A 15,687-nucleotide genomic window follows, 5' to 3' on the forward strand; every position below is an offset into this window, starting at 1 on the left:
AGCCTCATAGGGTGCATGGTTTGTAATGTTTGTACGGGAGTATCTACTTTACGACGGTTCCTTTTTATGTTAAACCACAACATTATGATAGAAATTTACACTTTCACACGTGCATTTGTCTAAGAACACATTATTGTCAATTTTTCCTGAGAGTAGATTTGTTAGATTCGTGTAGGCTTCAGAATGAAGTGTCACCTACGTACTTGTTTGTGTGACAGCATTTTATGAGTCTCTCTGCTGATGGAGGTTTTTGTCATTGGGTGTATCACTGTGGCTGCTGCTATATAGTACACTGTGAAATAGCTCCATACAAAAACTGCACTCTGCACACTGGATATCCCGTCAACCAATTCTAGCAATTTAACAGTAGAACTTTTCACATTTAAACAAGATAAGCGCATTCTGCAAATGTTTTATTGAATCAGTTTTAACTTTTAATATCACAACCTGCTTTGGGTCCCTGTCTAAAATTCATCGAATTCCATTAAACAGAATCATGACAATGAGCTGTAAAATAATCGAACAGAAGCAGGAACCACTAACCGGTAGGACAATGTAAAGATCACTCAAATAAAGCGTTAACACTCACAAAGAAGATTAAATATGAATATAGGTTTAAAAAAGTTGTGCACACAGGATAAATCCAAATTAAGGTCTGGTACGTTGAGTTGTTAGGTTTTTGTCACAGGGTGTATCACTGTGGTTGTTATAATGCACTGTGATATGACTCAGTTCAAAAACTCCACCCTGCAGACTCACTTTCTCCATATACACCATGCACATTTTCTTCTGTTCTAGTTTTTAAATTTCATCATATGTTATCACTTACCTTAAGCATCATTTAGCTGTTCATTTAGACTTGTAAGGATATATTTCTTCTTTTTTTCCTTCTGTAGGATGACTGTATTTTGCTGAAGCCAAAACCTCTCAGGGTTATATATGGTCTTTAAATACATCATTCTTTTTACAAGAAAAAGACTGTTTGTGTCTGTTGAGAGGTTTTTGTATTGGTGTGAAACACTGTGGCCCCCCGTGTACACAGTGAAACACCACAACACAAAAACCTTCAAGACACAGGGTGGCTGCCTCATCCTTTACTGCAGTACACAAAGCAACCGCTCTGGTTCTAATCATTCAGATAATGCAAAACTATTATAAGGATTTGTATTACCACTGTGGTTTTCATTAAATTACATTTCTCAATGTTAGGGATAACTATTTAATTCTGGACGTTAAAACTGCCAGAGAATGAAACGTGATCAGTTCTTATCATAGTGAATATCTGCGCACTATTTTGCCAGCAAAGACACATGGATTTTATCCCTGAAAACTGAAAAATGGATGGATAGATGGATATGCGAACACCTCCTTAAAATACACCAGAAAACTGAAATTATTAGGAAAGATAATTGAACTAAGTCAATTATTAATGAAGAGTCAAGTAGTTTAAAAAGAACAGCAAAATAATTGATCAAATCTTTTTTTAACCTGAGAATGTGACTGTGCACACACTAAAGTATTTTCATAAAACTAAAATTAAACATGTTAGGTGATTGAAAATTGATACATGAAACACACCTACATGGGGGAACAGAATATAATAAAAAGTAAAGACATACAACATGAATGCTTTATTTTCACAGCAATTTACGCAGTGGCACAGGGTCTGTAGAAAACCAAGGATTATATCGCAGGGCAATGTATTAAACTGAATTAGATTTAATAACTGACATATGCTGACTTTGATTGGTCAATGGAAGGTCAAGTCAGAGCAAAATCTTCTACATAAACACTTATGTTATGTAATAAGATAACACAAGATATACTTGGGGAAATTTTCCTTGGACTCCATCCAATTGAGAAAAAGTTATATTGAACAATTACACAGAATAAAAAAATCTGCAACTACAGGCAGTTTGCAGTAGACGAGGGACAATAAACAATTTAACAGAAATTAAATTCAGTGTATAAGCTTGTCCACACACATTTTATCACATGCACAGAGTATGGCAGTTTAAAGATTAGTATTTTAGTGATGTTGAGCCGGTAAGTCTACTATTGCCACAGGTTCTGCATATTACACTATCCTTCTGTCAACATATTGTCTTTCTGAAACGCTCCCTAAAGCATGTTTGCACTGTCATAATTAGCAGTAACATTTTACTAAAGCTTCTGTTTGCCAATCTGATCTAATTTTTGATTTATCTGGAGCTTTGCTGACTGTACAATTAATTGGATTCATATGGATTAAACTTCTATATTTAGTAATGTTATAGTGTGTAACACTGTTTCTTAGCCCCAACTTACATCAATAACTACAGTGACTAGAGTACATGACAAAGTATTTCCATACCTAAGAGACCTCTCAGTTTTCTAATGAAAATGTTAAAATGTTATAGATAGTAGAAATAGATCGCTTAACATATTAAAAAAATAAAAAAATAGAGGAGTGAGCAATTCTCTGCTTGTTTAATCTAATATTTCAAACTTCAATGTGTTCATTTTCTTAAAGCCTGTTTTTTAAGGAGATTCATCAAGAAAAAGGTGGACCCTAACTTTTATCAAAAGCTGAATATTTTACAACACAGACGAGTCGAGTTGCTGCAGTTCAGTTTGGAATATTTTCTTGCTCAGTGCCTTCTGCCTTAACTGCTTTTTGCACAATAAGCTGTCTTTTTAATGATTTTATACTTACTATAAAGTCCCATGAATGTGTCAAATCTAAAAATGTTATAAGAACTCACATAGTGGTGGTTTGAATACCTTTTACCTTTTTAGGTTAACTGCATCAAGACAACAGATCATTTTATGCGTTTGTCACTAGATGGCAGTCTTCGCTTACTTCAACTTCAACTTTATAAGGCAGCATGCATGTGAAGCATCACAGCAACATCTGCCAGAATAATCTCCCCAAACCCATCCTAACAGAACTCAACAACAGGGGCCATAACACGGACATCACATATCCACTAAACACCAACCTCAACCCACTTCCCTCGGGTCGGAGGTACAGAGCACTGAGGTGCAGAACGGCTTGCCTTTGGAAAAGCTTGATCCCTGCTGTTAAAGATGCCCTGAACAAAAGGCCTCACTGAACAAGCCAGAGTGTGAACTTTTGATTGCTGTTTGACATTGTTTGTTTTGTGTAGAAACTGTTCTTTGGTTGAAATTGTCTGTTGGACAGAAACCGTGCTGTGAAAAGGATAAAGTCTGAAGTCTCTAAAATGTTCCCTTTTATTTCAACAAGCTGACATTATTGCACACTTCTTTTCAAGTCAAACTCTTCATCAACTTGCTTTAATAAAGAATTTTTGAAGTTAATAAACAAAAGATGACACATTACACATGAAGAAAATGACTGGTAAATAAAGGGAGAATGATGAATAGAAATGTAGAAATGGCTTGGAGGTCATTTTATCAACCAATTCTTCATAACCCTGTGTTTAGCAATCAGAGATTAGTAAAGGAATTTGTTAAGAAGAAAATGAAAGTTTTGTCAGTTAATGTTATCTCATGTTACCAGCCTTAAACTAAATTACTTTTTTTTTTGTAGATTGCATCCTTGTTCGGTTTTCAAAAAGAATGTAAGAAGATAAATTAGCAACTAAAAGAGAAAGAAACAATAAGAAGAGATAAAAAACAATGAGGGTTGATATAAGCTATAAGCGCTTTTACACCGCAGGTCACACCTACACATTCACACACTGATGCTACTGATGTCCATCAGTAACTAATCCCATTCATACACATTCACACACCACCAACGAAGCAGCGACTTGGTGTTAAGTGTCTTTCCCAGGGACACATCAGACATGTAGCTGCAGGAGCTGGTGATCGAACCCCCCACCTTCTGGTTCAGAGACGATCGACTCGACCAAATGAGCCACAGCCGCCAACACTTTTCTGTAGAGTTGTGCTGGTGGGCGGTGTCTACAGTGTGCATGTTTGCCTCTTCATGCTTGGATACAAACTGGTTTGTAAATGTATGCAGTGGCATACGAGTCTCTCACTTGAGGAAGTTTATTTGTAGCTCAGACAGTTTCTACAAAGTTTCAGTGGCACAGGTGTGGTCCCAGAGGTGCACAGAGAAGGGGGAAGTGACTCTCTAAAGATGATATTTTTAGCAAGGCCAGGAAACTAGAAAACCCTTCTGAGCTTAACTGATAAAAGACATTTGCAAAGATCGACTTGATGCAGAGTTATTTTTGATGTTCTTCGATTCCTCAAAAGCTTTTCAACACAGGCCCACCATCATTTATAGTCAAGGCCGCCCATAATGAGGGGAAAAGGGAAAGCTTTCTGGGGCCTAGCTGCACTGGTGGACCTATTATGGTTAGGTAAAACATTGTCCATCCTCATTTTAAGCAATAAGTACCATTTATTTGAACTAAAATACTCAACATTACTTATTGACACAACAAAATTAGACATTTTATTTTGTGTTGCCTGTATCAAAATGCTATCCCCCTATTCTTAAAGTGGGATGGTTTTTTTAAAAAGGCGCATGAGATATATATATATTTTTTATATATAATTGTTTATTTGAATCAGGGACAGTGTACAAAAAAAAACATTAGTTTCAGAAGAGAAGAGATGCTTTGTACCAGATTTAGCTAGCTAGCTAATTTCCATCTGTTGTCTCTGGGCAGATGATGGAAACAGCAAAATACAAATCAACCAGTCACACACACACACACACACAGACACACACACACACACACACACACACACACACACACACACACACACACACATTTCATAAGAGAGAAGAAAGACATAGAACAATTTGCAGATATTAAAACATTATGTACAAGTTTCCCTGAAATGTAAAGACATGAAAACCATGGATTTAGGTTACAGAAAATACACTTTAATAGAATGTTTAAACATCATGTATTACATTTTTGAAATTACAATATACAGTAGTTTGTGGATTATGTTCATGCTTTTAAAACTAGATGAAAAAGAAATACCAAAAATCACAAATTTACTTGTCTGTGTTGTGCATCCGTTCCATCCCTTATTGACTCCTTATCTGAAAAATAAAGGAAAACAATATTAAAAAATACATTCATTTAACTTGTCAATGACACATTGCTGAACAGTGGCGTGATTTGAAAAGTCTGCTGCTTGTGCAAGAATATGATTCATTTACGGCGTTTTTACGTTTCCTTGGTGATATTTTCTTGAATAAAAGTTCATATTAGACATACAAAGCATTTTAAAACAGACCTTATGGTCACTACAGACAGACGCAGTAGTGCCTTGAGCCTAGCAACAGTGAGCGCCGTGAGAGCTCAGTGAGAGAAGCTCTGAAATTGAGGTTGTGAACGCTGCCAGAACAAATAAAATAGGCGTTAATGGACACAGGCTTTTTTTGCATTTTAAAGTAATCTACCTTTGAATTAGGTCAATCAACCACATTCAATTCTCCACTCAGAAGGTAAACTTCACAGCCTTTTTTTTTTTTTTTAACATGTCAAATTTCCTTTAGCTTAACGGGTAGATTCATTTGAAATACATCTGAACCAGAAGGGTTTGTAATCCATCACATGTACAAATAGATTCATCTAACTTTCACGTCCATGTCTCTAAATGTGTAGTGTCTTTTCATATCCTGCACATTCTGGTCTGTGAAGATCTGAAGAAGTTTTTACACCCGCAGAAAAAATGATGCTCATGAGTTTGTAAGTAGTATTTATATCGCTTACATCACTGACATTGATTTCATACCTTCCAATGATAGTAAAACTATAATACAACATACTGTATAAGTCGGTAAAACTAATGTGCAGAAAAAGCCTTTACCTTGACTAGGCTGATTATCATGCTATAGAAGAGAGAGGCTATGAAGAGGAATATGAAAGAGGCGGCTGTGGACCACAAGCTGCTGAACTCATCCTCTTCAACGGCATCATGTATGTAGTATTCACCCCCACTCACTTTTGACTCTGAAGGAAAATATAAGAGGTGGTTAGATGAGAGGTGTCTGTGTGTGTGTCTGTGTATCTTAACATAGTCTTTGTACGTTATGGAATAGTGCATATACACTAGTGTTTCTCTCTCTTTGACATGTTATATGGTAATTTCTCATGTTGCATAGTGAAACAGCAACATAAAAAACCCTGCTGTTTTGTGCTTGTTCTTCAATTTGTTTGATGTTATAATTCATTCATGAATATGTAACAAACTTTTTCTCAATGCAACATTTATTTGAAACACTCAGCACACATATCAGGCTGTTAGATCACTTGACAAAGACAGATTAAAACACCATTTTATGACAAACAGAACAAAATTGAGACATGGATGTTGTTTTTTACAATGACAGACACTGGTGACATCACAGGGTGCGCGTTTTAACATCACATGGTTTGCAAACACAGACAGCAGAACACATGAGCACTAAAAAAACAACATTTAGAGCTAAGTCTTCTGTATGTCACATTCTAAGGAGTTACCCTGGGCCTTAGACACTGGCTGTGGATTCATGGAACTATTGCTGCCAGCAGGCCAGACGTTGCACGTGTACGTGTGGTTGTTCCACTTGTCCTTGGTTGTGTAGTAAATACTTGTTACTGAGTAGCCTTGTTGGGTCTTCTGAGGTGGGAAGTTAATGCCATCAACATAGTTTCCAGTCTTTTGTCCGATGTACTCAGACCAGGCGATGTAGTAATCCTGCTGTTCAAGACTGGAGACCAGGCACACTAGAGTGACCTCGTTTCCTTTGCTGATTTCCTCCTCTGGGAGGACGTGGACGGTCACTTTTGTTTTCTTCCAATCTGAAAGAGACATTTGATTTAGAGAAGGACGTTCATTTACAGGATTTATATTCACGTGTAAGTAACATACTGTACCTCCTTTATGGACAGTCAGGTCTTGAATTACTGGTGTCATATTGTCTCTCATGGCAGAACATCTCACTTTGTTGACTGTCTGCCACTCTGAGAGACGCCGAGTCAACGTGCTGATTTTGCTGTGTTGACCATTTCCGGAATTTTCCGTCAAAGTAATGCCATCAGACACATTGTGTTCATTAATTTGCCAAGTTATTCTCATGTCGTTTACAACACTACTGTCTTGTCCAGAAACGATACAGTCCAACTTTGCCTGGTTGTTGTTGAACAATTCTTTGGGACTTGGTTGGTTAAGGGCCAATGTGACAGCAGCTACAAAAAAAGAGAGTTAGAGGAATTCATCTCGTATCACCTTGATACTGTATTATTGTTTACAGTTTAGTTGTAGTAAATAAACAGCAGCATTATGATAGGATTGTATTAGACTTTTACCTTTTGAGGCCTTCTTCATATATGTTGTGCCTTTGTGTGTCACCTCACATGTGTACACGGCTTTACTGTCCCAGTCTGTGTTCCTCACATTCAGAACACTGACAGCTGAAAATGTGTTCCTGAATGATTTGGGGGGCCAAGTAGTGAAGCCAGTTTCTTCTATTTCATTTTTCTTCCATTTTACCGTCAATTCATTGGGAAAAAAATCATCAATTGAACACATCAGAGCCCGAATGTCTTCTCTTGGCACTGATACCAACGTTAACTTTGGAGGGAGTGTGTTGTCTTTTCAATTTGTATGTGGGAAAGGGGGGAGAGAGGGAAATATTTTTAGATTTCATCAGAAATACATTATATTAGAATCTTGGGGCTAAATGTAAAACTTAAATAAATAAATGCTAAAAACAAGAAAATGTATATGGATGAAGTAAAAGGTTAAAAATCACCTACTTTCAACTTTGACACTTTGGGATCCTCCAGGATACGTCATAGAACAGTTAAAAGATTTCCCTGAACCCCAGTCAGATTTGGATACTCGGGCCAGACTAAGACCTGTGAATTTGTTGTCATTGACAGTTGTAGAATATTGTACAGAAGTTAAACTGGTCCCGCTGGCATCCGTCCACTGGAAAGTACTCTTTGGGGTGAAGTCATGAGCCAGACAACCAACAGTGATTTGATTTCCAGTCCCAGAGCCGCATTGAACCACAGGGAACAGAGTCGGTGCAGTTCCTTTAGAAAAGATTTTATAAAGCCAAATTAATAGAAATTACTGATTATTATCACAACTGCCTTTTTTAAATGTAAACAAAATAGATTTGATATTTTAATGACAGAATTACAAAAGGCAGACCCAAAGTGCTCTATGTTAGATCAATCAATCAAATAGTCAGAGTGAGGGGGAATGAGCTGCTGACCCTCCGCTTCCCAACCAAAGTCCCTACAGACTGAGCTACTGCCCGCCCCTATCTCATAACTATCTCATTGTTTTACATTATTTTGATGTTTTGTTTTAAGCGGCAATTTTTCCCCCCAATATTTTATTTATTCAGTCTATAAAGTATTAAAAAATAATTTCCCATCTTTATTAAAACTCACATAATCGTGGATTCCAGATTGTCTTTAATAGATGGAAAATGGAGGTATTGTGAATTTTTACCTTTATGAAAAAATGTTTGAATAATATATTTTTTTAAAAATTATACTTAATAAAGAATCTGATTAAATAAAAATGTAAATAAAGTTGATTCCAGAAATCCTCACACCTTTCAACTTTTTGAATTTATTTAGCCAGCTTGCACAGTAAACAAATATAAGACAATATTTTGAAAACAATATGAGAAAATCTAACATACATCTTATTTTTGTTTGTCTGGTCTACACAAGTCAACGGATTGGAGGTGAACATACTAATGAAAGAACCTCACATAAGCAAAACCTTAAGATGTCATGATAATAATATAATTTGTATATATAATGTATTAAATGAGTATTTAGAATATTTATGTAAGCCTATTGTTTAATAGTTGCCAATTTGTGGGAGAAAGTTATTTTATGAGCTATGCTCTCAATATCAACGATCAACAATTTAATCTTCATTGTGAAAATAAAGTCTCATGAAGGTAAATTTTCCTGCAATTTACTTTATATTTATTTCATACTTTCACACAGAGACCTCCTATTGAAACACAGAAAACTTAAATATATCTCAGCTCAACGGTAGTCTTACCTCTCATCACACAGTATGAGGTCTTGTGAATATCCACAAAATAAAAAGTTGGTGAATATTAATGTGGGGAAAACATTCTGAGGTCCTCACCAGCAGCAGTTAAAATCCAGACAAAGTCATGTTTACTTAAAACCCTGTCCTGCAGAGAGTTGTAATGCCAAGAAAGCCGTTTTCTAATGCTTTCAAGGAAACAGCTGCATTACCAACCAACTGTCTCTGCTTTCTGATTCTGCTATTTGTAAACCTAAACATTACGACCGGGTCCAACTTCTCAAGCATCAAAAATCAGTTTAAAAAAAGATAAATATAGTAATCACTAAAAAGGTTTTAAAGTGACTTACCTGAATTAATGGTGACTGCAGTCCCTTGACCCCAGTAGTCAAAGTAAGCACAGTGATACATCTCAACTCAATGCTTCAACAAAAACCTGAAGAACCAGAAAAACACCTTATTAAAGGTTTGAAAACCACCAAGTCCTGATCTGTAGGAAACTCTAGTGTCCCCCTATAAGCGTATGTTCATGTTGAGTCTTTGACTCTTTTTAAAGTTGAGATTTACTAAGAATAACATTTACATACATGAACTACCTACGACTTCAAACTACTAAATAAACAACTTTTACCTAAAAATCTGCTTATAAAAACCATTACACATTAGTTTCCTTATAGTTCAATGTGAGATATTTTGTCCAGTCCCCTTTTGTCCATCTTTAAAATAGGATAGTTTAAGATTGTTGCTCTCAGGTTTTTGTACAGCTGTATATCACAGTGCCCACCCCAAATAACACCGTGATAAAGCCTCATACAAAAACTAAACACTGTTTCCTGTATGGAGCGTCAGGAAACGTTTATTATTAGCAGTGGGTAACAATCACACTGAACTTAAATTCTATAATTTTCTTCATCTTGTAATTGATAATTTGTCATAATGAATCATTGTGATACTTTGGCTTATGTATGCATATTAATCTGAATATTTGAGAAACAAGAATTCAGATGATGGTAAATAGAAGATGATGCCTATTCATCTATTATCTATGATAATCCTCAAACTAAAGCATCACAATCTTTTATTTTAGGAATCTATTGTTAAAAATATATTTTATTTTCTAAATATCAAAACAAATGATCAAACATTTTGTAATGAGAATTAAAAATGTAATAAGTTTGCAAGTTAATTTAATACGTTTGCATGGACCATAAGTCAATTGGAGGGATCAGTCATGAGTATGGCAGCTGTGGCTTAGTGGTAGAGTAGGCTGTCTCTGAACTGAAAGGTCGGGGTTTGATCCCCAGCTCCTGCAGCTACATAGCCTATGTGTCCTTGGGCAAGACATTTAACCCTGAGTTGCTACTGCTGCTTCTTCGGTGTGTGAATGTGTATGAATGGATGAGTTAATACTGATGGTCTCTTTACATAGCAGCCTCTACCATCAGTGTGTGATGTGTATGAATGGATGAGTTAATACTGATGGTCACTTTACATAGCAGCCTCTACCATCAGTGTGTGATGTGTATGAATGGATGAGTTAATACTGATGGTCTCTTTACATAGCAGCCTCTACCATCAGTGTGTGATGTGTATGAATGGATGAGTTAATACTGATGGTCACTTTACATAGCAGCCTCTACCATCAGTGTGTGATGTGTATGAATGGATGAGTTAATACTGATGGTCTCTTTACATAGCAGCCTCTACCATCAGTGTGTGATGTGTATGTGTGACCTTGGGTGTAAAAGCACTAGTAGTCAGAAGACTATACAAATGCTATACAAGCTCAAGTCCATTTACCATTCTCCATTTCCTAGTGTTGGAACTATTCCTACTTCAATTTGTATCTGTGGAGGATAACTTGCGGTCAGGGCATGGTGTTTAAAAAAAAGAGTGAATCTAAACAAAAACTGTTGTTTTTTTGTTTGTTTTTTACATAACTTTCAGTGAGTCATTAGTCAGTCACAGTAACATCTGCAGCAGTTTTTGTACAGCTCTCTGACTTCCTGTATCACTGTGGGGCTCTGGCACAATAATAAACAGCAGAGTCTTCAGCTGTCAGGCTGTTCATGTGCAGATACACCTGGTCCACATCGTTGTCTCTTGATATGCTGAAGCGATTCTTGACTGACGTGGAATAATATTTCTTGCTTCCACTCGGAGCAGAAATGTGGGACACCCACTCCAGTCCTTTTCCTTCAGCCTGTCTGATCCAGCTGATATCAGCGCTGGAATCTGATATTCCTGTGTACGTACAGGTGAGTTTGTGGGATTCTCCAGGACTTTTTACCACCGGTTCAGACTCAGTCAGAGTCTGACTGCACACCACTGTGGAGAAAAACAGACTGATCAGAACAGAGCCACACACAAACCCTGACACATACAAAGACAAGGCTATATATGTGTGTGTATTTACCAGAAACTGATAGCATGAGAAACGTTAAACACTACATTACAATAAAGTCATTGTAAAAATGTGTGTAAATCTGGTTGTTGGATTGGTGTATCCTCAAGTTGCAGGGAGATTAAAAGCAATGGAAAAGGGGAACATTTGCATTGCCACACCTCACATATCTAAAAATGAAAAGCATGAAGATTCAACGTCAGTTTCAACATCATTTGACTGGTGCAGTCTGAACCAGACGTTGCTTCCTCTTCTCTAGATCCTTGCTTGTGTTGTACATACTCTCTGATGTTTGTTGCTTTGGAAAAAAACATGATTGAAATGTAGATTCTGCTTCATCTCTCTACACTAGATGTGTTTTTAAATGAATGGAGTTTTCAAGGCTGGTTAGACACAAAGAACATAAAATGAGTTGATCCTGTACTCTGTGTCAGATTTGTAACAATCAGTTTGGGAAAACATGCAAACATATTTTCATCTGAAAGGATTGTGAAAGTCTTTTTACCTCAATGAATATGTGTTGAGTGGATTGGGAAAGCATTATTGATATTTAGAGATTTTAGAGATTACTTGAGGATGTTGACTCTGAAACTTTCACTGTTTACCTCATTTTAGGAGATTTTCCTTCATCTCTGCTAGCTTAAATTGACAGTGAAGAACTTTTCATTTGTGTTTGATATTTGTCAACGCTGCATGGCTTCTCTTTATGCTGATCTTGTCCCGTGCTGGAGAAAAGTTGTATTGTCTGATAAAATAAATCCTCCTGCTGTCTTTTAACCATCAAAAGATCGCTCATGAATCATTTGTGTGGAGTTTGGCAGAGTGCTGTATATCGTCTTTCCTGACAAACACCCTGCGGTGAAAGAGATTACAAAGAATAAAAAAACTAACAATCTTCTTCCAGATCATCTCATTTGCTTTTGTAGGATGTTGTTAGGAATATTACTTTTAGTCCGTTCAATAACAAGCTAAAGAAACTGCTCACAGGAACTGGAAATAAATTCCATCAGTGACCAGGCAGTAAAAGAGAAAAGAAGAATATGAGACCTGATTGACTGCAATTATTCATATAAGTTTAATCATATATACACTTATATTACACATAATTTGCATTGTAACCATAAGTCAGTATTATCTGTTGTGGTTGTTGTGATTGTTCGTAGGACCTGAGCAATAAGTGATTTTCGGGGCCGATACAGATATCAATATTAGGAAGAGAAAAAAAACTGGTACTGATATATTGGCCGATATCTTTCTTAAATGTATTTTCTGTTTGTAGAGCTGGATAGATCATATAGATATATACGAATGTATTTTGTTTATACCTCAAATGCAGTGATAACACTTGTGGAAAAGATATTTCAAGAAGACAAGATGCTCACTGAACTGAAAAGTAACTGTGCATGGACGTGCATCACTTGACTCTCTGGAGTAATAATGCTTGTTGTAATCCAAAGAACGCCCTCTGCTGGTGAAAGAGAACTGATAGTGTAATACAATGACACTCAACTAAAAGGCGATTTGACTGGTGAATAACTGTAGTGATATCGACACATATCTGCAATAACTTTAGCCAATACCAATAGTAAATGTCTTTATATCTATTTTTAATAGTAAACAAAATATCGGCCGACATTATTGGCTGGCTGATTCATCTATTGGGCTCTAATTATTTATTTTACTTTCTCTGCCCAGCCAGGATTCTTCCGATCTTGCCACTATTGCCAAATGTTGCCAACTGCTTGCTTACACTGGATTTCACACTTGATTTATGTTGGGTCTGTTTAAATACCGTAATTAAGTGAACACTGTAGACTTGTCTCATGTCCTCTTTTTCTTGGTACATCAAATCAATAACTCTTAGTAGGATGGTATGAAAAAACAGATATGATTGAGACCACACTGCTGATTCTCTGTGGAGGTTTTTGTGCAGCTGCTCCACTGTCCTCACTCACTGTGTCTTCACGAGCACAGAAGTAAACAGCAGAATCTGCTGCTGTCAGTGTCTGGATCTGGAGGAACTGAGTGCTGCTGGGCACATCTTCTGTCATACTGAAGCGACTTTGAAAGGAGCTTGCATAGCTAGCAGAATTGCTGCCAGCATCCATCCACCCAATCCACTCCAGAGCTCTCCCTGGTTTCTGTCGGATCCAGTGGATATAGTTGCTGGTCATGCTGTACCCAGATATGATACATGACATCTTCACTGTCTCTCCAGGTCTTTTCACCTCAGAGGGAGACTGCTCCAGTCTGATCTCACTCCAAACTCCTGTTGTCATAGAAATATTGATCATTATCAACAAAACTTGAAAAAAAGGTTTGACATTTACACAAAGTATTAAAGCAGGATGGATTGTCTCACCATGAATAGTAACTACAAGTAATAAACTCCAGATACTACTTTTACCCATTCCTCTGTTCAGTGCTGTCTGATCTCAGATTTTCAAAAGTGTTCAGAACTGTCCGATTGATCTGCCACAAGTTACTGACGGTGTGTTTATAAGAGAGGACGAGTTTGCATAGACCTCCCTCTACAGGTTCAAAAGAGAAACTGTGACTGATACATTTCCATAAGAAGAGAATCTCTTCAGCAACAGAACAAACTCTAAAATATCACAGTCATGTTTTTTCCCTAAATGATAATCTCTTACTTTTCATCTTGATATGAAAAAGGGGATATTGTAGTTTGTGTGTTTGAGATTGGAAGCTATATTGTTAATGTAGATATGTTATCAGATGACATTTTCTACCCGATTCCATGAGCACTGAATTAAATGTTTCCTCAAGCATTTCTTGGGATCACAATACACAACATTAATCTATAAATATTCAGGAAAAATCAAGCTTCTCTACATTTTTTTCTGTACTGATGTCGGCTGCAGTGGAAGTCTGATTGGGTTTATAGCACGCTATTCTTCCTCATGTACAGGTAAAACAAAAATCCTCTATTGTTCTGTGAATACATAAAGATTCCTCACATCATACTTATCAGATTGTGTTGTCTTTATAAAGTCAACATTATGTGTGGTTGCACTGCATTGCTCTGGATTAGTTGTGCTGGTCTTTTGGTGATTTGTGTCAGTGGAGCGTACACAGACTCAGTAATACACAGCTGAGTGAGTCGGCAGGACGCAGTTTTGTCAGTTCATACAACAATAAGAGGGGAGCACATGCCTTCACACACAAACCTGTATCTGCCCTCTCAAGCTTTAAGGACCCAGCATTGAGAAAGAAAAGGCTATAGTTTTATTTGTCTGTTCATTTATTTGGTTTTCATTTGTTGTTGTTTAACGTTTGGTTTAAAAGTCCTTTCCAGGATCCTTAGTGAAGATTTAAGAGGTCTGGATGTTTGTGGGTATTGATTTTTCGTCCAAGTGGTGAAGCCTACAGTAATTACAAACCTAGAAATTATTCTGACAGGGAAAGTATGTCTGTGCTTTATTCCTGTTGAGTATCCTTTTAAAATGTAATTCAATAAAATGAAGAACTGCTGATATACTTCTGGTTGACATTAGCAGTGTAAGAGAGAGGAGCAGTAAACCAATCCATTTAATGTAGAGAGAGTAATAACTCCTACATCAGGTTTATCATTTTCTCATTACTTTGTAGCCGAATCAGCTTTTGGTTTTGGAATCAGTCCATCTTGGTCTGAGTCTGTATGTTAAGGAGTATATCCCTGATTCTGAATTGAACAAGTTCCATAGGTCCACTAGACATAAATAGCAAAGGATTCTGTGAATTTATTGAACACATCCCAGTCAGTGAGGTTACTGATGTAATGTGAAATGCTACTTTGACTGTTTTTTCACAGCATTACTTCCTCCTGTGTCACTGTGGGGCTGCCTGGTACAATAATAAACAGCAGAATCTTCAGTCTTCAGACTGTTCATCTGCAGATACAGCTGCTGTCTGCTGTTGTCTCTGGAGGCGGTGAACCGGCCTGTAACTGACTGAGAGTAGTATTTTCTGTCATTATCATTCTCAACCCAGGCAATCCACTCCAGTGCTTTTCCAGGAGCCTGTCTGACCCAGTTCATATAGTAGCTGCTGAATGTGAATCCAGAGGCTGAACAGGTCAGTCTGTGGGATTCTCCAGGCCTTTTAACCACTGGTTCAGATTCTGTCAGAGTCTGAGCTTTAACACCTGGAAAGAAAAACAAGAAGGCAGTTGGTTAGTTTGAAAGGTTGAACGATGGATTGACTCAAGCAGTAAGATGTTTACCTGCCCAGCAGACAGTAAAAAGCAGCAGTCCTGTCCTATAGTCCATCATGTT

General features: G+C 37.0%; 1 protein-coding gene and 1 gene segment (V, D, J or C); both read right to left on the minus strand.

The window, feature by feature from the left end:
• LOC132954408 (immunoglobulin mu heavy chain-like) overlaps nt 1–15,687 on the minus strand; it is a 42,058-nt gene that overhangs the window by 14,024 nt on the left and 12,347 nt on the right. The gene's annotated exons all lie outside the window — the stretch shown is intronic.
• Nucleotides 4,849–10,182, minus strand: LOC132995286 (immunoglobulin heavy constant mu-like). The segment is given in 7 exon segments: nt 4,849–5,035; nt 5,809–5,951; nt 6,462–6,782; nt 6,858–7,169; nt 7,290–7,574; nt 7,740–8,021; nt 9,360–10,182. Coding segments are annotated over 7 exon segments (1,419 nt in total).

The sequence above is a fragment of the Labrus mixtus genome, chromosome 20 (assembly GCF_963584025.1).
Source record: "Labrus mixtus chromosome 20, fLabMix1.1, whole genome shotgun sequence".
In the NCBI taxonomy this organism is placed as follows: Eukaryota; Metazoa; Chordata; class Actinopteri; order Labriformes; family Labridae; genus Labrus; species Labrus mixtus.